The 24,618-nt window shown below is 48.5% G+C and overlaps 9 protein-coding genes across 9 annotated transcripts; 4 read left to right on the plus strand and 5 right to left on the minus strand.

Moving 5' to 3' along the window:
- Positions 1-1,479: 1,479 nt before the first annotated feature.
- On the minus strand, positions 1,480-2,103 carry FMAN_07079 (uncharacterized protein; the record flags this gene model as incomplete). The annotated part of the gene is made up of 1 exon (XM_041830660.1): positions 1,480-2,103. The coding sequence occupies one exon, from the start codon at positions 2,101-2,103 to the stop codon at positions 1,480-1,482; it is 624 nt and encodes a 207-aa protein (XP_041681301.1).
- A 2,560-nt stretch (positions 2,104-4,663) lies between these two features.
- FMAN_07080 (uncharacterized protein) lies at positions 4,664-5,802 on the minus strand (the record flags this gene model as incomplete). The annotated part of the gene is made up of 3 exons (XM_041830661.1): positions 4,664-5,388; positions 5,441-5,719; positions 5,772-5,802. 3 exons carry the CDS (start codon positions 5,800-5,802, stop codon positions 4,664-4,666), a joined length of 1,035 nt encoding a protein of 344 aa, XP_041681302.1.
- A 1,848-nt stretch (positions 5,803-7,650) lies between these two features.
- FMAN_07081 (uncharacterized protein) lies at positions 7,651-8,796 on the plus strand (the record flags this gene model as incomplete). Its single annotated transcript, XM_041830662.1, has 3 exons — positions 7,651-7,760; positions 7,813-8,166; positions 8,226-8,796. The coding sequence occupies 3 exons, from the start codon at positions 7,651-7,653 to the stop codon at positions 8,794-8,796; spliced, it is 1,035 nt and encodes a 344-aa protein (XP_041681303.1).
- A 265-nt stretch (positions 8,797-9,061) lies between these two features.
- Positions 9,062-9,919, minus strand: FMAN_07082 (uncharacterized protein; the record flags this gene model as incomplete). The annotated part of the gene is made up of 1 exon (XM_041830663.1): positions 9,062-9,919. One exon carries the CDS (start codon positions 9,917-9,919, stop codon positions 9,062-9,064), a length of 858 nt encoding a protein of 285 aa, XP_041681304.1.
- A 1,130-nt stretch (positions 9,920-11,049) lies between these two features.
- On the minus strand, positions 11,050-12,494 carry FMAN_07083 (uncharacterized protein; the record flags this gene model as incomplete). The annotated part of the gene is made up of 3 exons (XM_041830665.1): positions 11,050-11,885; positions 11,933-12,214; positions 12,266-12,494. The coding sequence occupies 3 exons, from the start codon at positions 12,492-12,494 to the stop codon at positions 11,050-11,052; spliced, it is 1,347 nt and encodes a 448-aa protein (XP_041681305.1).
- A 466-nt stretch (positions 12,495-12,960) lies between these two features.
- FMAN_07084 (uncharacterized protein) lies at positions 12,961-14,992 on the plus strand (the record flags this gene model as incomplete). The annotated part of the gene is made up of 3 exons (XM_041830666.1): positions 12,961-13,374; positions 13,423-13,890; positions 13,937-14,992. The coding sequence occupies 3 exons, from the start codon at positions 12,961-12,963 to the stop codon at positions 14,990-14,992; spliced, it is 1,938 nt and encodes a 645-aa protein (XP_041681306.1).
- A 1,168-nt stretch (positions 14,993-16,160) lies between these two features.
- On the plus strand, positions 16,161-18,164 carry FMAN_07085 (uncharacterized protein; the record flags this gene model as incomplete). The annotated part of the gene is made up of 3 exons (XM_041830667.1): positions 16,161-16,588; positions 16,645-16,877; positions 16,933-18,164. 3 exons carry the CDS (start codon positions 16,161-16,163, stop codon positions 18,162-18,164), a joined length of 1,893 nt encoding a protein of 630 aa, XP_041681307.1.
- Positions 18,165-19,547: 1,383 nt separating this feature from the next.
- On the plus strand, positions 19,548-22,474 carry FMAN_07086 (putative F-box/WD-repeat protein; the record flags this gene model as incomplete). The annotated part of the gene is made up of 2 exons (XM_041830668.1): positions 19,548-19,761; positions 19,812-22,474. 2 exons carry the CDS (start codon positions 19,548-19,550, stop codon positions 22,472-22,474), a joined length of 2,877 nt encoding a protein of 958 aa, XP_041681308.1.
- A 348-nt stretch (positions 22,475-22,822) lies between these two features.
- FMAN_07087 (uncharacterized protein) lies at positions 22,823-23,461 on the minus strand (the record flags this gene model as incomplete). Its single annotated transcript, XM_041830669.1, has 1 exon — positions 22,823-23,461. One exon carries the CDS (start codon positions 23,459-23,461, stop codon positions 22,823-22,825), a length of 639 nt encoding a protein of 212 aa, XP_041681309.1.
- Positions 23,462-24,618: the final 1,157 nt, after the last annotated feature.

Below are 24,618 nucleotides of genomic sequence, written 5' to 3' on the forward strand. Positions count from 1 at the left end.
CACTGATAGATCTATCTTGTATCTTGTTCGCGTCAACTTGACTTATCTCTGGGCTCAATCTACAGTTCAAAATCAGCGCCATGTGCCCACTGCCCACGGCGGCTAGTCACACTTTCACATACCCAATCACCGCTATCTTGTATCATGGGATTTGACGACCAGATATCCTCAGCAGATGTTTGCAGGTAAGGAACGCAGCTATCCGAAGTATTTTCTTCTCATCATGAGATTTTACCACAAATCTCTCGATGAACGCTCCAAGCAAAAGCAAGCACGCATTGTACACACTTCAACTGCCAATCACCCCTGTCTGACATCATGGGTCCCAAAGCTCTCCAATCTCTCCAGCTCAGGGGAGGCGCTCGCTAGCTTCTCTTAGAGAAGGTTTCATGGAACCTTTCGAAGCCGGCTTTTGGCAGTTTCTCTGTTGGTTTGCAGCGCATTTCCGCTCCCCATTCGGGAATAGTCAAAGAACATGCATTACAGTATGCAAATCTGAAACGCGTGGCTCAATGCACAGGCCAGCAACAAAAAGCTTCTGTGCAGAAGAATCCCACTGTCAAGCATCATGTAAAAGCCCAATCGAGGAACATGGACAAAGAAGGCTTGCATGTAGAATGCTAGAATCGGCCAGAATGAACTTGGGATATTGAGGCTAAAACGTAGCTTGAAACATAGAACTGTCCGCTTTTGGCTCGACCTGCTTGTACGCTACTGTATGTCTGTTTATGCCTCAGCTGCAACTATCGACGATCTTTCCACAAACCACTCGGGGATTAACCACATTCTGTCCATGATCATCACTTCTCCTCCGCAATCACCCAGAGCTGGTCTTGTTTAATATCCGAGACCTTGGAACTTTGCAAATCTCTTTCCACATATCGTATCGGCCATCGCCCGAATGCTGTGAAACTTGAACCTCAGCTCAATAGGCAGCCTACATCAAGACCATCTCGTATTATTCCCGTGACACTTGACCACTGTATGTATGTATGTATGTATGTACACATTTTGACTTTTTCACTTCGTCGATCCTGAAACAAGGTGCCATCCCGACTTTGTATGTGGATAGTGTTCATGCGGAGACCAGAAGTGGAAATACTCCCGTCCAAAGTCGGGTGCCAAGATGAATTAGAACTCGACGCTCTTGTTTCAGGAATTCGAGCGCCTCCGCATTTTCTCTTCCTCCATGTTACAGCCTTGTAGGTGGGTTCTCGTGGCTTTCCTGCGCTTCGATAAGCTTTGGGCTATGGCTTGACGATGTTTGTTTTTGGCACTGTCGATCCCGCTAATGCTTGGGTGAAGCTGTCAACAGCACATGGATATGCCTTGCCGAGGTCGAGAGCCGTGAAAGCTAGGATGATCTTGAAAGGGACTGAACGCGGGGTTGAGTTCGTTAACCTGGTAAATGCAAACTTCAGGTGAAGAGTTGAGGCTGTTTGCGCAAAGGGTATAGATTCCGAGTTGAGAATAAACTTTCTATGGTGTATATTCTGGATATTGCGGCTTGCATCCGACAAGTCGGCCAAAGAGAACCAGACATCCCATCAAAGAGAATGTCACAGCCCTTCTCACTCTTTGTTGCACAGCCTCCCCAAAGACCTCTGGTCCCTTCCAAAAGACAGGATAGTTATCATGAGACCAGCAAACTGTCATGACAGAGAGAAGCATTCCCACTGTACCCAATGCGCCACCCTTCTTGTCCATGATCAAGCTGATCATGTTGCGAAAGAAGACCTCTTTGTCCCCATCGCCAGGCTCAGTCCATTCCCTCACAACCAGATCAACGTCCTTTCCCGCTTTCCCTTCGTCCGTCTTGTCCGCGCGCATGTATTGGTGGATTGTGTACCGCGGTATGGTGATGATCCCGTCATCCTTTGAGAAGACAGCTGTGCGGTCTCCGACTGTCACAAGAGCATAGCCTTGGACGACTTGGAGGTACTCCGTGTGAGTCTCGTGCCAGTGAAGGCCTGTGCCCGGTGTGTTATCGCCGGCTCTCAAGTAGATATCAACGACTCCCGGTTTGTTTGTTTGGGATGAGAAGTCGATGCCTCCAGGTGGAATGAAGAGCTTGTCCTGGTTTCGTGTGACTGTGCGGGTCATGATGAACTGCTATAAATCCGGTAGATTTAGGTGAGAGTTTTCGTGCAACATATCCCTGATTGTCTCTGTTCATGAAGTGGCATATCATTCACTGCGACTTATATATCTCTCTTGGAGCCCGTCAGCTCGTCGGCGACTTTCGTCGTGATGCGGGAAGTGTTACGCCGATCGAGTACTTTTTCCGGCCTGGTCTGGAAGTAAGCGCCAGCATCAAATAACTGACAGCAAAAAATGCCCAGGGCTAGACTGAACACAAGGTCTTTGGTCGCTCCTAATGCTTATGGAATGCCTACCTATTTAGTTTGCTCTTGATGAGCTCGAGACCAGATGTCTGCTGCTGAATCCACCTACCCTACAATGAACAAATGCATCTCCTGCTCTCACACCAACACTTCCTGACTTATCTTCGGGCTTGCTGGTATAAAGTCGGAGTGAAATAAATCTCTATTGCTCGGTGACCGGATGATTTGTTTCTTACTCGGCGCCATATAGGTTGATGGATCGGCTATAGAGATGTTTACCATCCTCACTCAACGCAGAACTGCACGCTGTCGATTCCTCACTAGCTCTTAGCCATTCCCATCGTGAAGGGAATCATGGCGCGCACTTGACCGACGTAGTTGAAATGGAGCCTTTGACATCGTGGGGATACAGACTGCCGAACCAAGCAGTTAAATTGGCGTTCTATAGTATAAGCCTGTCTAAGCATTTGTTAGCCCAATAACCTTTATCAGCTGGAGTTCACTTGATGGCTGAGACCGTAGCTCAGTCATGTATCACGCAAAGAGTCACTTCACTGGAGAAATACTGCTTGCCATTGCACCAAGTCTGGGCTCATGCCGTCTGGGTATGTAGGGTCATTAGTAATATGCTGCTGTCCTGATTGACCGATGATAACTCACACAACACCCAACAGAGGATAACCAGATTGCGGACTTGGCCATTCATAATAACGCCCACGTCCTAGTGTATTCTAAGCTTATTAGAACTTACAAAGCACAAAACAGACAGATCGCGTATGTGATCCGGTCGCTTACAGCTGTGACAACTGGAAACGGCACAGAACTGCCGATTAGAATAGCTGATCACTTAAACCTCTTTCGTTGGAGAATCTTCAGCGATATAACACTAGAGTTGCGATAACTGAGGAAAAGCAAAGAGAGGGTTGGGGTTCTTTGCACTGGAAGAGCATTGATCGTCATTGTTGTCTTAAATTGATCATGCCGACATGGGATAGACGTGGGGGTTCTTCTAACCCAGGTCAAGGAGGTTCCTCAGCTTGTGAAGAAGTATGGATGCAATCACACTATTTACACCATTTTACGATGCGTATCAAGATGAAACCGGGGGGATTTGGCATTGCCTAGTCCAACTGGCGACAACTGATGAGAAAGTCTGTTGAAGACTTTTGCAACGGCAGAGCAACTCTCTCGAACGTCACGTTCTTTAGAGTCACAAATGCGCTCCAGATGTCCTGTGACCTGGGAATATTTCTCCAGTCCGGTATGCATCTCTGAACCCAGTTCAAGCTCAGCTGGTCGTCACGGAATTATCCTTGATTGGGAGTCCTGAATGTGCAATATGGACAGTGGATTCCTACTATTAGCCCGCAACCCTGGCGTAGTAGGGTTTGAAGATCTGCGAAAAGCAGGCAAAGCGCCTCGCGATCAGAAAGAGGCACTCTATCTATAGAACACATTGTAATGGCCACTTCTCATCCAGGCTGGGCGACCCGACCCCAATGCGAAGGGCTACCTATTCCAGTATCGGGACCGAGGAGCTCATAGTGTTCGTCTTGTGACAGGGGAACCTCTGATATCCACGTTCTCGAAAACTTGTATGATAAGTTCCTCTACTCCTTGTGATGGAATCGAGCATGCTCCTAATTATAGTTGTTTGCGACTGTATTCCTCAAGTCTTGACGGCATAGAATGTGAATGTAAATTCCCGAACAACAAAGTCCAACTTGATAGGGAGCAACTCATCTCTTGTCGCACTTCATCCTGATACATTTGTAGAGTTAGCGTCAGAGGCATGTCCACTCTCTCCTGTCATAGTATTCCCCCGATCTGGGTATCTTTTCAAGCTCCTATCTCGATTGCCTTCTGGTCTCTGAGCCGCTAACCCAACGGCTGAACACTCGGTCCCCAGCCTAACTTGCCTTCTTCAATTCACGCTTACACCATTCCTCCAAGCCTCCAGAGCTATGATTTCTTGCACATTTAGCCGAATGTCGCCAACCTTTTCTGGCCACTTTTCTCCGCCTTCGCCTTCCTGAACGTGAACCATACTCTTCTTCACATCCCACTCGAGCGTCCATCCAGTTCTGAACGTAGGGATGGGGTTCTTTGCGTCCTTCGGAAAAGCGGCACCGAGCCGTTGAACGAGACGTGGCAATTTGAGTCCCGAAAGGCCGTTGTTAATGGAGTTGCGGGAGAAGGTATTGCTGAAGCTGCCAGCAACGACAATATGAATGGAGTTGGTAAGGATAGCGGTGGCAGCCTGCTCACGAGAGGAACCGCAGCCCAAGCCATTCCCAGAAACGAGAATGCCGTTTGGCCTAATGAGTTTCTGGATATCTGGGTCGTAATTTCTCATGCAGGCTTTTGCCATAGCTTCCTTGGACACATTGCTTTCGTAGGTCATCGATCCAGGATAGATCTGGCCGGTATCCTGGTTGTCCATGCTCATGAAAACGATTTCTCCTCGAACAGGCTCTGGGAAGTCTGGGAGGATCAACTGTAGCAGCATTTGGTGATGCCTCTGTTGACTCGACGTTACCAATGAACGAGTCTGACTGCTTAACGATGTCATTGAGATCACCCTCGACGCTGCGAGGCTGCCCACTGCCATAACCATGGTCAACCCCAGTCCAATTATCGGGTACTTTATAAGCAACTGGTCCGGAAATGAGCCCTTTGAGTGCGTAGGCTGCCACGACTTCCGGGCTACCAAGATGGGCGAGTGCCTCGCACGACCCTATTCTGCCCTTAAAGCTACGGTTAGAGGCACTGATGTCTACTTCACCGGGTTCAAGAAGCCCAGTGCCGATTCCGATACAAGGCCCGCAGCCTGGAACAAGCGCCTCAGCACCGGCATCAAGTAGTACTTGCCAGTCACCGGAGTCCTCAGCTGCCTCTTGTTCGTGTGACGATGCTGCCGCGATGAACATTTTAACACCATCCGCGATCTTTGGAACAACACCTCCGTTGGCTTTTGCAGCCTCTTTGAACACGGCGGCTGCGGCTTGGATGTCTGAGTGTCGAGAGTTTGTGCAGCTCACAACTGCCCAATTTAGCATGAGCATATTATCCTCGTATTGGACCTTCTAACTTACGATATGCCTTATCGATCTTGATGTTTCTAGGTGCCAGTTCATGCAATGGTGTAGCAATTTCGACAGAAACAGGACCAGAGACATAAAGAGAGAGAGTACCAAGATTGAGATACAATTGCTTTGCATACAGAACATCGGGGTCAGCAACCAATGGACTGGCGAAAAGCTCATCGATTCGTTCGTGTGTGATGCGCTCCTTGGTTGAGCGGTCCGGAAACATGGCTACTTCGGTAGCTTTATACCGCAGCCAGCGCTCGAGTGTAGTATCAATAGGAAACACTGTAAAGGTCAGCACTTGGTGGAAACGAAGTGATGGTCAGGGGAATCGTACGTCCCGACAGCACGCCCCATTCTGTTGTCATGTTGCTGATCTAATTAATGGCGTTCGTAGCGAGACCCCCTAGAAGTTGCATTTTAACAATATACCGTAAGTCGGGTATCAACAGGGATGCTGCTCATTGTTTCTTCAGATCCCGTAAACCCAATACAATGGTTGAGAATTGTTGTTGAACAAACCACAAAGAGCAACGATGAGGTCTTTGCCCGTGACACCTTTGGGCATAACGCCGGTCAGGCGTGTTCGTCCTGATGCTGAGTGTCATAGCTAATGACTGGCTTATTCTGCAAGATCCGCAGAACTTGCCTGTAACTTAATTATTTTTTCTCCTCATGCTCGTGTCAATGACATTTCCTCATTTTCAACCCCAAGACCCTCTACTTTAGTACCTCCTGCACTAGAGCCTAGAGTAAGTGAGTTCAAAGATGTTTAGATGCAAGATCCCTTACTCTTTTCTAAACGGACTTCAATGCACGTCTTGGCTAGGATTAGACAGGGCTGAGAATGGCAGGCATGCTTGATATTAATCGAGGCCTTCTACAAGAGAAAGTCTTAAGCTGCCCACAAGGTCGTTGGAGTCCTCGAGGCTGTAAAGATCCAGAGTTTTGTTGGTACCGAGACTATATTAATATTTGTGTCATCCATCATAAGGAGGATGAAGTTCGTATTTGAGTAACACCCAAGACCCGTGTCTTGTGCGAAACATCGTTTTCAGGTAGTTGAGAAGGGGAAAGACACATGATAAATGATTGGCTTGGAGGAAAAGAGTCCAGGAGCTGGATCAATTCAGGGAAGTTACATTCTCAAGCTACATGAGGGCATAGTCTCATGATGACCACCATTTACTACCAATAGGAAGGGTCTGTGAAGGTCATATCAGCCGTGGCTGCAGCTCATGCATGTCAGGTCAGCACATCCTAACTTGGTCTGTAAGAAGACTACAATATTTTCAAGCATTGGGAGATCGAGTTGAATTACATAAAGATCAGACCAGAAAAATCCTTTATGCTAACCCAACTTTTAGAGTATATGACAGGCATAGAGGTCAAGACAGTAGTGCCACGTATAAATACATACTTCCTTGTGCAACCACATTGGCGTCCCAAGATCTCAGCTCTCATGTCTGCATATCAGGCCTGCTGAGTGGCAGCATCGTCGCAAACACAAAAGTATTTCAGTCGCCTGACATATATCCCGATAGACTCATGATGCTTGGCGTGATTCTATTGTTAGCTAAATGTGTTACTTGCAGTTGAGGCTCGTGGCTGACAACTCAAGTCAGCACAGAGAACTTAGCGATTCTGTGTGATCTTAGCCAATCACTTGTGATATGAAAGCTAAAGGAAATGAAATTACAGGCCATTGGCCCTGTTAGTATTAGTCTATACTTTTTACTGAAGTGTCATGGATGTTTCCAAGATATAGAAGTTTTGACCTTCGAAAACGCTAAGGAGGGTTTGACTAAGGACGAGCCCAACGAGACACCCATCACTCTTATGCGGAAGTATATCGGAGATCGAAGCGGAGTTTGCTTTCCTTAGGTCAGACAGTATTGGACGTTGCAACGTCATTACTTATGTGCTGGAGTTAAGGCTCCTTGTTCGGAGTTAAGACGCAGCTCCCCTCCTCAGACTACCATCATGCACTGCACATATCCGGAGTTAGTTTCCGGTGATAGTGATCATGTTATGTGTAACTTGATGAGGGGAATCAAGTCAATGTCCAGAAGCACAGCTTCCATACATTGAATAGGTTGACATAGGAGAAGGAGCAGACATATAAAGTTCGGCTGGTTTCTGGTTCACATCCCATTTTGCCATCTCACCTACTCTCCTTTCCAAACTCAGATCACGTATTATTCTCCTCAATCATCATGGTACCTCCGGCCTCTCTGCCCACTAAACCTCTCAGCAAGACAGGACGTCAAATACCTGCTCTTGGCTTCGGATTGATGGGTTTGAGTGTAGTCTATGGTCCCATTGAGTAAGCTCCCTACCATATGCGAATACTGTCCATACTGACATTCACCCTTTAGCAATGATGAGAAACGCCTAGCAGTTCTGGACCGCGCCTGGGAGCTCGGCTATACGAACTGGGACACAGCAAATGCCTATGGTGATAGCGAGGTCCTGCTCGGAAAGTGGTTCAAGCTGCACCTGGAGCGTCGGGCTGACATATTTCTTGCTACAAAGTTTGGCTTGAGAACTGGAATCGACGAAAACGGGGCGTGGACTAGGTGGGCTGATAACAGTCCTGAATTCTTCAATGAGTGTCTCGAGGGTAGTTTGCAAAAGATGGGTGTTGATTATGTTGATCTTTACTATGCTCATCGTCTTGACACCAAGGTGCCCGTTGAGAAGACTATGGAGCTGATGGTCAAGGCTAAGCAGTAAGCTACACTAACCAGAGTCCCTCAGATCTTGGGCCATGTTGATATTTGTGTATCAGAGAAGGCAAAATCAAAGCCATTGGCATCTCCGAATGCGCCGCCAGCAGCATCCGTCGAGCTTACGCCGTCGCCCCCGTCGATGCCATCCAGGTTGAATACAGTCCTTTCACATTGGACATTGAAAAGGAGGAGATACTCTCCACTTGTCGAGAGCTTGGGATCACCATCTTCGCGTACTCACCTCTGGGCCGTGGCTTTTTGACAGGTCAGATAAAAAGCAGTGATGACTTTGCGCCTGAGGACCTCCGCCGCATGTTACCTCGCTTTAGCCCTGAGAACTTCCCAAAGAACCTAGTTCTTGTTGAACGCCTCAAGGCACTTGCAGATGAGAAGGGCTGCACGTCGGGTCAGTTGGTGCTCGCCTGGCTGTCGGCGCTGGGCGAGGATATTATCCCAATTCCCGGAACGAAGAAGATTAAGTATATGGAGGAGAATCTAGGGGCACTCAACGTGCAGCTCTCTCCAGAGGATGTGCAGAAGATCAGGGATGAGGTCGAGAAGGCTGAGGTTGCGGGCCATCGAAACCCGCCGGGTTTGTTCAATGAGTATACGGTTACTGTTGAGCTTTGAGGGATTCATTAGTTGATACTTCGAGTTCATGATATCTCAATGAAACATATCAAGCTAGTACATTGAGAAATTCAAATCAAGTTGAATCTATGGTGTATGGACAATAGGTCTTGGTGAAGCTCCCAGCCCCAAAAGTTCCAGACGCATTAAAATTATTCTTACAAAAGACGTTAAATATTCAAACTGTAATTATCAAGATCTATTCTAGTGGTATAACAACGCTAGTCGTGACAACAAATCATACAAAATCAACCCAACAACCCTTTTACTCGTCATTACTCCACTTCCAGGCTTCCGAGATAGCCTTCCAGTACTGCTCAGGATGCTCACGCATGTGTCCAACATGGTCAGTATCCACAAACAGCTCTTGTCGAGTCTCATAGCCTCTCTGCTGAGACTCAGCAATATAGCCCTCAATATCCATATGAGAAATAATCTGATCCTCCTTGCTGTAGAGATACAATCGCTTGGAGTCTAGTGTCTCGTAGTTTGTATCGTCCACAACTCGCAGTGCGAAGGCACCAGAAGGCTCTCCACCTGTCAGCTTCTTGATAATAACGTCTAAGGTGAGGACAAAGCCCCAGATGCCCTTGGTGATGACAAAAGGCCAGGGGAAGAACTTGGCGGTGCCGAGGGCCATGGCGTGGGACCATTGACCTAATCTTTCCCATGACCAAAAGGGGTTTCCGGGCGTTGAGTCAAGAACAAGAAGTTGATGAGGCATCTGTCTACCATTCTTGTCTCTGAAAGCCTTGAGCGTAGTGGCATAGCTGATAGCACCCGTGTTGGACATGCTGTGAATAAGAATAGGGGCTGTCTTTTCTTCGAGAAGTCCATCGAGGTTGTCGATAACGTGCTGCATAGCGCGTGTTCGTGTCTCAAGACCCGTGAACATGGCGTCGGAAATAGGGCTCAAAATGATAAGAATCTTCGAATGAGGGAAAAGAGCGCGATAGCCATCAGCATATTTCCCAACATGTCTGGCAAGTCCATCGCCCCAGCCGTAGATGACAACAGCAGCTGGATGATCGGCGGGCGCTTTCTCTGAAGTTTCCTCGCTGACGAGAAGTTTGGCGTTGATTGTTTTGAAGCCCGCAAGCTCAGGAAGTTTTTTACCCGACATTTTCTAGGTTATAATTAGACTGTATAAAAGGTATCCGTTGTGCTGACGAGGAATTGACGAGGGAGAGATCCATGGGAGGCAAAGACATTTTATATATCTCCTTAAAATAAACTAAGTTTTTTTAGTTTCAAAGGATCGAGTAATGTGTCGATTGCTGACATGGATTTTTGGCCTGTCAGATTCTATTGGGGACCGCGTATAAAGTCCGTCGGACGTTTATGCGGAAGAATTGCTGCTTTTGGGTATTGGAGCGGTCCCAGCAAAACATCCTGCGTCCCAACAATATGCAAGCCGAGGTTCGCAGAGACTTTTATTATAAATTTGGAGATGGCGTCGGGGAGTTTTATATAATACTGTAAGTGACGTGTACATGTATTCATGTGAGTTCGATTGCGTTTACAAAGCTGAATGGCATGGCAATTGAAGGACGGCACAACGTTGATCCACTTATCAGCACAGATTTAGAGACTGGACATTAAAATGCACAGATCAGTCTTGGCATGCGTCAAGATGAAATATTATGCGCCAAGCGTTGGATCTAACGACGAGTCATCTCCTTTGGAGTTATCAAGTTTGCGTGTATCTTACTCAGCCTTGCTATAGCCTAAAGACCAATCCGCTATTGGATTCACCCAATTTGTCAAACAGTTGTTGGATGGTAGACCTCAGCCTGTAGTAAGCTAGGGAACATAAGAGGTTAGACAAGACTGAAAATGTAGGACTAAATGATGAGGGTCTTGAGGGTGATCCCAGAATCAAGTACACGCAGTCGTCGATGAGTTTGCTCAGATATTGATCGAAGCTATTCAAACAACATGACGCTCACTCAATCAAACAAACGAAAGAACATAAAATCGTCATAACTAGGTACTCACCTAGCATGATATCTCACTTGAGGAGGAATTTCGACATATCAAAAGGTAAGCATCATCCGTTGCATCGACGAGTTCAAGGCTTTGGCTTGTCAAAAGCTACAAATTTCTGTCAGATTATTATTTCTTGTCTGTCTATCATAAGAAGTCTAGTGCGGTTGAGTGGTGACATGTAAAGCTCTCGGCTTTCATTTTTCATAAAACAATGCAATGCATCCTGGTATATCCCCGAAAATCAAAACAACGTCCAATGCACTTTTAAAAGGTTGCCGTAATCTTCCATCCAACACGATGGATTCTTGCAGAAAGGATGAACATCGTGCCAGTCAGGCAAAAGACACCAGCAAAAATCTTGACTCCAAGCCATCCTGTTGGCTTCTCGAGGATGGAGCCGTTGATAGGGTTGGTGGTGAGTCCACCGATCGAGGAGACGAAGAAAACTATTCCGCTACGGAATCCAATTTCTGGAAGAGGGGAGATCTGAGCAACGAGTGGTGCAATCAAAGAGACGTATGCGCCAGAGCAGAAACCAAACAAGGCTGCAAAGGCAATGATGCCGTTCTGCGAGTTGCAGGGGATCCAAAGGGCAAGGATCCAGACACCAGAAAGGAAACCGACAATAATAAAGATGTTGTAGCGGCCCATCTTATCACCAAGAATTCCTGAGCCAATCCGGCCAAAAAGACTGGCTGCGTTGAGGATGGGAATCAAATACTGAACAAGGTTGGGGTCCACGCCAGCATGAAGGGCCTGAACGGGCAGGTAGTCGATAGGAATGAAGATTCCGAAGGTGAAGAAGAAGAATCCAAGCATACAGAAGATGAATTCTGGCTCGTGGAATGGCCTGACCAACTGGGCGCGGCTGACCTTCTGAGGGTTGGGAGGGTGAATCGATCTGACTGTAAGGTTGGCGATAATGAGGAGTCCGAGGATCATAAAGGCGCAGATTCGCATGGACCACCCAAATCCGACTTGCTTGATGAGGCGGGTTACCATGATGGGGAAGATGACGCCACCGATACTCGAGCCGGTTGAAAGGATGCCAAAGGCAGCTCCTCTATTGCTGTCAAACCATCCGTGAATCGTCGATAAGGCTGAATATGTTAGCGGGTTTCATTATGAGGGTAAGTACAAGGCTTACCTGGCTGGAAGATAGCTGAGACACCGATGGCAGAGCAGACACCCTGAGACAGAAGAATCTGGTAGTACTCGGTACTGATCGACGCCATCATGATACCAAAGACATGCATGAAACTTCCAACAAAAATCAACCACCGCGGTCCGTAGCTGTCGTAAAGCTTTCCGATAATCGGACCCATCCCCATGATGAAGAAGATCTGCAGCGAAGGGATCCATGCGATGGTACTCGACGAATATTGCTTCAAAAGATCATTCTGGTAGTATTCCTGAAAGGCGCCAACACCTAGATAGATTAATCAGTCAACGCCACTGAAATACACAACATGCCACTTACTGTTGATCCAGCCAAAACTGCAAAACGAGGTACACCAAGCGCCAAGAACAACAAGCCAGGCTGTGAGACCACCATCAGGCGCGCCACTTCCAGCTGGTGCAGCCGCAGGCTCAGGCTGTGTGGTACCATCCTCAAGATCAGACTTTTCGTTGCTGTAACCAACCTGGTTCTGAAGCGTGAGCTCCGAGTTGCGAGGTGACGAAGGTGCGGTGGTTTGTTGAGCAGCCATGATGAGAGATGCTGGTTTATCTGATCGAGGGTTGCTTTGAGTTTGAGGCTCTAGTTGGTGACATGGGCGTCGCGATTTATAAGGTCCAGATGCACGGGAGATCTGAGCCTAAAAGGGGTCCATAGCACACCCTATGGAGCTCCATATTCACGATCATTCGTTCCATTCACTTAATTTCGCGACGCGAGACTCCCAAAGGCCGAAAATGGTGTATTGTTTGCAGCCGAGCTCGAGTCTCTGATTCGCTCCCTCGGTCTCGGAGCTACCATCTCCACCGAGACCGACGCTAGCCTCTCGGCAAGATCGACCACAGCGAATTAGAGCTCGTCGTTGATCTCACCATCTTGAATATCCCGGTCACGGAGATAATCCCCGGTGATCTCAGCTTACAAAGACCGAATCCTCATCCGTAAAATACCACAGCTCTCGGCCTGTTAATAATCAGTCGGTGTAATACCACCGCATCATGTCTTCTCGGCCCCGGACTCGGTCGTGCGCCGTATGTCATCGCCGAAAAGTTCGCTGTGACAAGAATTTGCCTTGTTCGCAGTGTATTCGGTCTGGCTTTGAGTGCTCGTATTCACCTGTTGGCCCGCCTGCAAGACGGGCCAAGAAGACAACCATCAATGATGTTGCAAGTCGGATCTCGCAGATGGAGAAGACGATTGAGGCTTTCAAGGCTGGACAAGAAGTATCACCACAACCGACTGTGTCTGCAAGTTCAGTGACGTCTGGGAATAGTGTTCCAACACCGGCTAGTACAGCTACAGACGCAGAGACCAGAGAGAGGGTCAGAGGTTCTCGTGAGGGTCTGTTGCTCAATAAGGGAACAAGGAGTCACTATGTAAATGAAGTCCTCTTCTCGCGGGTCATCGAGCAGGTAAAGACATTCCAGTAGTTTGTATATCTCGCGCTAACACATGCCCAGGAAGACGACGTGCGAATGGCCTTGGCAACGCCCAGAGAGGAGCCGCATCACGAAGTCGACTCTCCTATATGTCACTTGAATCCCATGGGATGGCTATCAGCCGGTATAGCATCAGTATCTACCGCCATTTACCATCCCCAAAGACGTGTGGCTATTCGACTATGGAAAGTCTTTGTTGATGGCGTTGATCCATACGTCAAAGTTCTGCACATCCCTACCGCCGAGACAACACTCTACACCGTCATAAGTAACCCTACTAAAGCTTCAAACGAAAACTTGGCTCTTTGTTTTGCCATCTATTTCGCTGCTGTCACAGCCACGCCCTCCAATGAGGCGCTCGACGTTACGGGGGAGGATAAAAAGCAAGCTCTCCTTCGGTACAGGATGTGTCTTGAGCAATCAATGGCCCAAGCAGACTTTCTCGAGAATCCTACCATCGCTCTTCTTCAGGCAACGGCTATTTATGGGGTGAGTTCGTTGATGAAAATCAAAGGCATTCGCTGACCCGATACAGGCCGCCATGCGGGTCCATAACTCATGTCGAGCTGTCTGGATCATGAATGGCCTCGCACTTCGAGCCGCACAGTCAATAGGTTTGCACAGAGACGGCAGTAAGCTCGGTCTATCACCCTTTGAGTCAGAAATGCGACGTCGAATATGGTGGTACTTCCAAGAGCGAGATGGAAGAGGCGCCGAGGACTATGGGCTGCAGAATCCATCAGCCTCTAATACAGTTCACAGTGTTGAGCTACCGCGAAACTTGCATGATAGCGACATGTCCCCTGGGATGAAAGAGCTTCCACCCTCAAGGCCGGATTGGACGCGGATGACGCTGCAGCTGTGCTGCAACCAGTCATCGCAGGCTTGGGCTCATCTATTCCATATGAGTTGCTCTGCGGATGGCTTACCAGATGAAGATGTACGGAGGCGAGTCATCAAAGATGCCGTCGATAAGGTTGAAGGGATTTTGCAGCGCTGCAACCCTGTGATACCAGAACAAAGAATGACGATCCGAACTGCACGTCTGATTCTCTGCAAAGTCGATGTAGTTTCTCGTCGCCAATGGCAGATCCTCCGATCACCCGATGACCAACCTCCAATGGCCACAGAAGCCGAACTCACTGAGGCAGTGGAACTCCTCGAGCTCTCCAACTGCATGTGGCAGGACGACGACCTCATAACCTACCAGTGGCTCGCCCGCTCATATCCCCAATACCACATAATGCTCTTCATCCTGCGCCACCTGTGCGTGTGTCCGCGCGGAGATCTTGCCAAGCGAGCTTTTGCAGCTGTAGAGATTCATCTTGCGTTTTTCAAGACGAGTGGGAATGTGCCCTTGAATGGGCTGAAGTGGACGGTCCTCACGACGTTGAAGGAGAGAGCGACCTTGTTGATGCAGCGGGTTGAGAGGGAGAGTGCGGGTGTGCAGTGGAATGAGAGTCAGCGGATGGAAATGCAGGGGACGAATGGGCAGGGGATGCAGAGTGGAAGCGAGGTTGCTGTTCCGGATTGGAATATGATTTTGGAGGAGTTTCCGTTAGACATGGAAGACTTTTCGTTGATTTTCTGAGGAGTAGGGCGGACACTTGTATGATTACGTGTAGTAGTATGACTTGAGCCAAATAAATAATCACTACCTAAACAAGAATACTATGTTTGATGTCAAGCAATACCGGCGTACATCGTCTTGAAGACGGTCCACCGTATTACCACCAGTGCCCTCCATTTAAATTTGAATTCTTCAACTCATGTCCGTACAATACACCCAAACTTGGCCGAGGTTTGAGGCGTTTGTCTTTTCCAAATTTTTAGAAAGTGTTTCTTCTTCTTGCACGTCTGCGAGTTCCTATCTTGTCAGCTCTTTGTGGTTTGGCAAAGTTATACAGGACTTACGTGCGGCCCATCGAAAGTAATGCTGTTGCCAAAGAGAAACGAGTCCCACGATCAGTTGAAGGATGCCGAATATGATGGAGACAACAACTTCAGCAGGAAGCATTGGTTGAGTCATGGCAAATTAATCTTGTTTGTATTGCTGTTAGAGATGGTTTGGTTCCTCCTATGCTTGCTGAGACAAAGTGAATGAGTTCTTTGAACTTATAAAACAAACCAATGTGAAGACAATCCTAACGAATTCGCATACGACGCAAAGAAAGCGTAGCCATTTTTAATAATATTTTAGAAGAATAGTAGTTTTGCATTTGCACAAGCGAATATGGCTTCCTTGCATGAGGACCAGGTCTGGGGTGCCAAGAAAACTTCTCCCATTAAATCAGATGCTAAAATAAACTGACCTGAAGGCTCACTAAACCTGCCTCAATCTTTTTATCGCTTAGAACACGGAGTAGAGGGCCTAAGCTTTCTTCTTAGGACAGCTGTGCCGTGTTTATTAGTGGCTGTTGGTTGCTTGCATGACACCCATGTCTCAGCACAAAATTGTAGTTTTGTTCTCCTCGACGATTGGATGGAATTCCTGTGGCGTACATCCATGTCAAGAATTGTAGTTTTGCAAAATCCCTGCTTCACCGCAAAATAGTAGTTTTGTAAAATATGATGAGGCTGACTCTTTGGTGTTGACCGCCCATGGGAGCCATCTTTTCTCCTTTTTGTTTCTTTAAATTTATTCACTACGCCGCTCTCGCTCTTCCAGTCTCTATTCATTCTATCCTTCTTTTATTAAAGGTCTCTCTCGACAGTAGCGGCCAATTCAAGGTTGCTGCGAAGTGTCACCAATACTCACTATGGATCCCTCTTTAACACCTCCAAACGATTTCAGTGGATTCCACGATTTTGGTCACCCATTTCCTGGCACCCACCTACCTCCTAGTTTCGAGATCCCAGCTCCTCACGAACAGGCTCTTGATGGACAATTTTTCGCAGACCAGAGCCATTCACATGCTCATCCGAATCCGTTTACCGACCTTTACATTCAAGAGCTCCAGAATGTCCCCTCTTCTGACAACATGGATGGTTTGGGGGCCGCCGCCCAAATTACGCCTACCCCTACACCGGGCCCGCCCCGAAAGAGTAGGAAGAAAAAGGCCCCGACTCTACGTGATGAAGACTTTGAACCATTTAAAGACCGAATCCTCGAACTCTATGAGACGAAAAAGTTGTCACTTGAGAAGGTTAAAAGCATGATCGAGGAGGAATTCGGCTTCACTGCTCAGTAAGCGATTTCATCCTTGAATCGAGACAGACTCGTGACTTACTAATATGTGCCAGGCCACGACAGTACCAGACTCGTATAACCAAATGGGGCAAAGACAAGAATATCAAGAAGTCTGAGATGACAGCTATCGCCAGAAAGCATCAGCAGAGGGAGATTCTCGAGACTGACAAAAGGAAGCTGCGTTTCACGGTCAGAGGTAGAGAGATTGACGCAGGTAAGATCGACCGATGGATGGACAGGAACAATGTCCCACGAAATGACCTGTATGCTCCGAGTCCTGCAGCATGTAAGTCAGAACCGCTAAGTCCTAGAGTCAATACAGCTGACTTGAGATACTAAAGCTACCCCATCCGCAGTCGATTGCAGAACCATTTCTGAGAGAGGTTCCCTAGCCCACAGTCCAGCCTTATCAGAAATGAGCCTCACCTTTTCCACTGGTGGCATCACGCAAGTAGCTCAAGGTCCAATGGCATCTTCTCCCGCACTCTCCGTACGAGGGATAATCCAAGGTCGCGGCAGTACTTTTACCGGACAGAGTCCAGCTCCTTTCTATCGAGCTCTTCCATCCCAACTCCCGGCTTCTGATCCATCAGCTACAAGCTCTGTTCGTCCATCGTCAAATTCTACGTTAGCCCCACAGCAGTATCGCTACATGCAAGCTGATGAAGATCGTCTACGATCAGAACTATCTGTGGCAGAGACCTTGTTCGGCTTCGAGCATGTTGAGACCCTCCATATATTGACAATGCTGAGTGTCGTTCTTATTAGACAAGGAAGAGACAAATCCGCCGAAGAAATGATTCGTAGAGCGGTTGCAGGCTATCAGAAGACAGTGATGGGTGACGATATTCGAACTCTCGATGCTTTGGAACTCCTGGGGCGAGTTCTAAAATTTCAGGGCCTCTATCGCCAAGCCTCAAAGCTCCTGGAAGAATTACTTGATACCAAAAGGGTGGCTCTTGGCGACGAGCATCGATCCACTCTGTCCTGCATGGCTCTTCTGGCAACGGTGTATTTGAACCAACACCAGTGGGGCAAGTCTGCTTTGCTTGCTGAACGAGTGCTAGAAATATCAAAGAGGATATGGGGTGAAGCGGACGACATTACGCAGACAAGCATGGCGGCCCTGGGGTATGCATACATGCACTTGGGGCGATTAGAAGAGAGCAAGCAGCTGATAGGACAGGCTATCGAATTAAGCAAGAATTTCTTTGGGGAGGAGCATCATAAGACACTGAATACCATGCCCTACCTGCAAGCTTTATATACACGACAGAGTGATTGGGGTCAGGCAGAGGCGATTGCAATGCAGGTTAACAACGCATACATGAAAATATTTGGCGAAGAACACCCCATAACTTTAGCCGCTAGGGCAGACTCGATTGCTATATATTTGGGGCTAGGACAATCAGAGAAAGCTGAAGAGGCAGGAGAGGAAGTGCTAGAGATAGCGAGAATACTTGGAGAGAGTCACCCTCTTACACTGCAAATTAGAAGAGAACTAATGTATGTATACGAGAAGCAAAATAAATATGGAAAGGCTGAGGAGCTCGGGAGGTTTCTCAGAAGATAAAAGAGGGCAGACGGGTGGGTATTGAGTTAAGGTAGTTTTCCAGGACTATAGGAATCTAAAGCCCAGCACTACAAACAGGAGCATCAATCGAATTGGAGAGCTGGAGTTTTCAAGTCCAGCTAGGAAAAACTCGCCACGTAATATAATCCGTTATTCTCATATGGTAATGATGTGTCAAAGTTGCAAAGCAGCAAGAAAGATGGGACACGCGACAATAAGCAAGACGTAGTAGCTCTCTATATTCAATGTTGCGAAAAGGTCCCGACTGTTTTGCATTCAGCAATGAAGCGATTAGCTGTGAGGAATGCAGGCTAGCGCCTGACGAAGGCGATTGAGAGTGTCGATGTAATGCTAACAGATGCTGATGTTGAAGTCGATGTTTAGACCGCCCTACCCAAAGTTTATCGTCAACGCCTCCCGTGTATGGGTGGGTATATCGAGATACAGTTGAGACTACCCTGTAAATTCGGCATAACCAGGTGATAGCACGTTGGCAGAGATTTTTACTGTAGGAAAGCGTTTGATCTTTAGAATTAGTCAGATATCGGTATAAACGATGTTTTAATATCGCCTCATTTTCACGAATCTCTTCAAATAATTCTGTAGGGCTGCTTCAGTTGCATAAGCGCTCAGCCATTCCTCCACCGCTAGAGCCAATTGGGAAGGGTTCCCTTTTTTGGCTGCCGTCCCCTCTCGGCAGAGCGAAGCAGGCCCAGGCCATTCCATGGCAACCAGCCAATGCCAAATCTCAGATGAGCGGGGACTTGTTTTGATCTGGTTCTGGCCTAGGGGAGGAAAGAAAACTCAGGACCTTGACCCTAAGCGATAAAAGTACTTAGGTAAATCTAGCCTAAACTTAGGGGATTCTTTACTAAGTTTATTTTGGCACCCTACATCAAGGTTCGGTGCTTTCTTGCCCCCTGCGGCTGGCCTGGACCTTGATTCAGAGCCTCCACCTCCACTGTCTCTCTAATCTGCCCAAGCACTCCATCCCGCCCATTACCATCCTTGAATGTTTGGTTATCCATCTTTATCCATGCCTCCCTTCGTCTCTTGACTTGTTTTGGTCACATATCATCCGCCAACTTTGTTCGAGTCTTTGTTTTGGCTGATAGACTATTTCTTGTATTAGCACCTCGACTCAAGTCCCTTGCCTCGATTGCGTCACGACATCTCGACGTCTCCTTGTTGCCTGCTGTGCGCGTCCTGTTGTGACACTATCATCTCAACGTTTTTAACCGCCAGGCTTACGCCGCCCACGCATACACATCACATCCCATTTCATCTCTGACCGCTGTCTCGCGCTCAACTGTCTTGCCGCCAGATCATCCCTCGAAGATCGAATTGCTACATCAACAGGGGCCCAAGGCCTCGAAGTTCCCAATGTCGAATAAGAACGAGGCCTTGTCCTCGATGGATCCCTTCTCACCTGCACATCAACCCGATGAGGGTTACTCCGAAGATCCTCTCACACCAACCGTCAATCAAGAGTTATCGACCGCTCTATCGACTGCTCTTGCTACGCTGCGTTCTCCCTCCGACTTGAGCACATGGCTTGTCGCGAACTCGTCGCTTCTGCCCCTCGAGGTCAGAACAGGTACGTTGTGTTGATTGAATTGCTGGGGTCTGTTTGCTGACTGTTGACAGAACTGACCATGGCGTTACTCGACAACTTGCCCACATCCGTCATCGCCGAGATCGTCCACCGATTGAATCCAAGACTTTACATCGACTTTATTCAATATCTCCCCGCTGAGATCTGTCTTAAGATTCTAGGTTTCCTCGATCCTGTGTCCCTCGTAAGCGTCACGCAGACATGCCGCGCCTGGTACGAATTGGCACTTGACCGAAAGCTATGGGAGCGTCTATACTATATGGAGGGGTGGAAGACAATCATGAGCGAGATCGAAGCCTGCGAGACTAAGGTCAACAACGGCCTCGACCACTCGATTCGTCACCTCAATCGACTCCAGTCGATGCAGGATGCCCACCCCAACAAGATTCGTGCTGTTGTCAATTCGGATGACGACCTCGAGATGACAGATCGTGACCGCACACCTGGCCCCAGCGAGACCTTGGCCGGTGGGAGCATGTTCGGTAGCCCTTCTTCGTCATTCTCGTCGAGTCGACCTGCGATCGTGCCCATGGGCGAGATGGACCTTGATGGTCTGTCGAGTAGAAACACGAGCTTGGATCGAACACTTTCGTCATCATCCGACAGCAGGGGAAAGCGTAAAGAACCCAGCGAAGATACCGAGTCCTCTCTCGCTTCAATGTCACTGGCTGATGCCGCCAACACATTACCACCGTCATCATTGTACATCTGGGATGTGGGTCGATCACGATATCGTATCAACTGGCGCTATCTGTACGGCATGCGACGAAAGTTGGAGGCGAATTGGGAGCTTGGAAAATACACCACTTTCCAATTTCCTCATCCCAATTTCCCCGAGGAAGGACATCAGGAGTGCGTTTACGCTCTACAGTTCGACAAAGACTACTTGGTGAGCGGTAGCAGGGATCAGACCATGCGTATCTGGAATGTTCGCACCCGCCGACTTGTCCGACCACCTCTGACGGGACACATGGGCTCTGTCCTGTGTCTCCAGTTCGATGCTGACCCCGAAGAAGATCTCCTTGTTTCTGGAAGTAGTGACTCCAACGTCTTCATTTGGAAGTTTTCGACTGGTGAGCTGGTGCAGAAACTAACAAGAGCTCATCACGAATCCGTTCTCAATGTGCGCTTTGATAAACGAATTCTGGTTACATCTTCCAAGGATAAGACAATCAAGATCTTCAACAGGCGCCCGTTGAGACATGGCGATTTGGGCTACAACGGTGGCGATCTGGTCGGCCCAGTGCCTGTTCACCTGCGAAGGTACGGTTATGAGCCGGACCTTTCCCAGGAACTTCCCGTCAAGCCTCCATTCACCATGATCGGTCGTCTGGATGGACATAGTGCTGCCGTAAACGCCATTCAAGTTCGTGACGAGACCATTGTTTCAGTATCGGGAGACAGGCATATCAAGATATGGAGTTGGCCAGATCAGGCCTGTACTCGGACGATTCCAGCACACGACAAGGGAATCGCGTGCGTGGAGTTTGACGGGCGCAGGATTGTAAGTGGCAGCAGTGACTGGGAGGTCTGCATTTTTGATGCACCTACTGGCCTTAAGGTTGCTCAGTTGCGAGGACACGCCCACCTGGTGCGTACTGTCCAGGCGGGATTCGGTGATCTGCCGTACAGCACAGCGGAAGACTGGGCGGAAGCCAAGGCGGTTGATGCTGAGTACATGCGCGCGCTTGAGGCTGGAGAGATTGATAATGCCATGGATAGGAGGCATAGGAGAGACCGTCGGGCAAATGCTGGAAGCTCTCGACCTCAAGATGTTCAGGCATATGGCGCCAAGGTACCCCCTGGAGGTGGTGGAGGCAGAAAGTATGGTCGCATTGTGTCTGGTTCCTACGATCAGAGCATTATCATCTGGCGACGCGACAAGGAAGGTGTTTGGAAGCCCGCAATCCACCTTCGACAAGAAGAGGCTGCAGCAGCCGCCCAGCGTGAGGCTGCGGCCAGCTTGTCGAGCGCAACGTCGAACGTCGCGATAGCCGGATCTCTGGCTAGTAGGTCTTCACATGCATCCACAATCGTGCCTCGATCACCGCCTACGAGCGGCACTCCTCTCGGGCCTTTGATGCTGCGCGATCACCATGGGGATACCCAGCGAACGGCAAACTCATACCAAGTGCTCATCGACCAGGCAGTACCCCTTGGGCCCAACTCGTTACAACATGCGCTTGCAACATACCCGATTGCGCTGGCTCACCATTCCTACCTACAAACAACCATTGAACGCGAAACGTCGCCTTTGATCCGAGCCCAGCTTAGAGGGGTGGTAACGGATGCTTTGGCCAATCTCCAAATTCGACAAATGCCGATGCGACAGCAGTCGAGTTCTGGTAGTTCTCACATGTCCAGTGATAGCGGCCGCACCAACCCGAGATCCGGTCAAGCGCCTCATGCGGTACCCGTTGCAGGAGGGCCAGCTGCGCAACCTCCAGCTAATAACCATGCACAAGGTGCGCCTCCTGTACAGCCAGCTCAACCTCCAGTTCACAATGGCCATCATGCAGGCCATCATCCTCATATCGCCGCGGCCGAGAACACGTCAGCACGAGTCTTCAAACTACAATTTGATGCGCATAAAATTATTTGCTGTAGTCAAACTCCAACGATTGTTGGATGGGATTTCTGTAATAAGGATCCAGCATTGGAAGAAGCTGTTCGATTCTTTGCAACAGTCGACTAGATCTGTAATTCTGAACCATAAATGTATAAATCAGAAAGCATTCATTTGAGCGAGGGAGTTGGATTGTATGGGCTTGGCAGCGTCTTTATCGAGAATAACTGCATAATCCAGGAGTTTCACTGGCGACAGTACGGTTGGATGCCTTGTGTGTTCAAATGCGTACTAGATACCTTCGGATACTCAGGATCAATGTTGTTCAAGTAGAAAATACAAGTTTAATGCATTCATGACAATAATGAAGAGCGAAATGATGTGCTTGGGTGACCCTACGAACCTAACCAACGCCGTGACAAGTAAAATCCATGTAGAAATCTCCGAGAATTCCACTATGATATGCAACGCCGTTCGTTAACCAGCAACCTGCTTCACCTTGTCCTCAGTCTGAGGAGGCTCGTCCACAAACTCTGGCACGACCTCATCCTGCAGGAAACCCGGCACAGCACCACCCATCTCATGCTCCATCTCAACCTCCATCCCCAACGCCTCCAACTCAGCATCCAGCTCATCCTCCTCCACATCCTCAGGGATATCATAACTCCTCGCCAAACTCTCCTGAATCTCGTTACCCACATCCATCAGATCCGCCATCTCATCCTGCAACCTCTCAATCTTGTCGATATCGATCTTGCCGTACTGCTTCTTCAGCTCCTTATTCGTCGTCTTCATCGCATCCACCTGCGTCATCACGTTCTTCAGGTTGTCCTGCATGTTGCTCGCCTGCTCCATGTTCCACACCTGGCTCTCGAGCTTGTCCTTCTCCGCCTCGTACGCCTTGCGGCGCTGCAGCACCTTGAGGGCTTTCTGCTTCATCGCTTGCTTGCCGGGGCCTTCGCGCATGCGGGACAGCTTTTCCTGGTAGGCGCCCAGCTCGGCATTGAGCGCTTTGAGTTTGGTGTCGAGGGAGGATATGCGGGTGTCGAGGTTGGTTATGGCGCCGTTGAGGGTGGGTTTGGGGCCCGCGGGCTTGGAGCCGAAGAGGCGGTTCATCTTGACGTTTGGAGGATTCGATAATGAAGAGAGGGTTTTGGCTGTGGCAGTGCGTTGTAGAGGGTAAATGCGCGGTCTGTGTCGTGGAGGTGGTGATTGTAAGGGTCGGAAATGGTGGCCTGGAGAGATGACGTTCACTGCGCACGCGGCTCAAATGGATGGGCGGGACGGGCACCCCGCCTTAGATCTGAGACTCAAATCGAACTACCCTAGAGCTAAAATACGAAAATTCGAGAATGAGAGTTTGGGACACAATTTTGAGATATATTAAGTGAATAAGTTACGGAAATATGTATTAAGGATACTAAGACATGCTTTTTCAATCATACAGTAATTTCTGAAGCCTAACTCAGTACGTTCTTGGTGGGTTGTTGCAATTGTCGCATTCTGCAGTAGAAGGACCCGCAGAAAGTAAACAAACATTCCCGTCAAGCAGAAAAGACCCTGACCTGGTTTAGCACATCCGTTGGTTCCCGCCTATAGCCCAGGATTTTGATCGCGGATGTCAAATTTAATGCTATTGTTCAGTTTGTGGTACTCGAAACGAACCTATGGCTTGAGCAAAGACGTGAACCGTTTCTGGCTCGGGTGAGACATGCTATTACTCGGTATTGGATAAGTTGATTAGATTGCAACAGCCAACCTGCAGGGCAAGGCGAACACTCCAGTGTCATTCATGAAATGTGATTGGTCTTTCGACTCTGTCAGTGTCTAACTCTGATCTATATCTTTAAGCATGTTCCAACGTCTTGGATGACATTTGAAGTCTTGATGCATGATAATGCTAGATTTATCGTCCAATAATGAATACTGGCAATAATATGGAGTGAAATCAATCTCATTTTAGACCCTATTGATCCTTGGCACTCTCATTTACTAGAGGTAGATCGTGGTGGTCTGTGGTTCGACAATGATTACTCGGACCAAACGTAAATGTCATCAGCACCAGTGAATTAACAATTGAGCAACAATAGCCAACAGCAACAAGAATCGCTGGCCTCATAGCAAGTAAAGTCTCATTTGTTTACTTCTGCTTCTCATTGACAAGCCGTCACTGCTCGCCAGCTGCCAGCAGTGGACCCTGAAAGCGGTGACCATTCACGACCCACAATTACCTGGTGCCCACAGACGCGTCTAGCTCTAAGCCCAAAGCGCCT

This window comes from Fusarium mangiferae (assembly GCF_900044065.1).
Source record: "Fusarium mangiferae strain MRC7560 genome assembly, contig: FMAN_scaffold005, whole genome shotgun sequence".
NCBI classification, from domain to species: domain Eukaryota; kingdom Fungi; phylum Ascomycota; class Sordariomycetes; order Hypocreales; family Nectriaceae; genus Fusarium; species Fusarium mangiferae.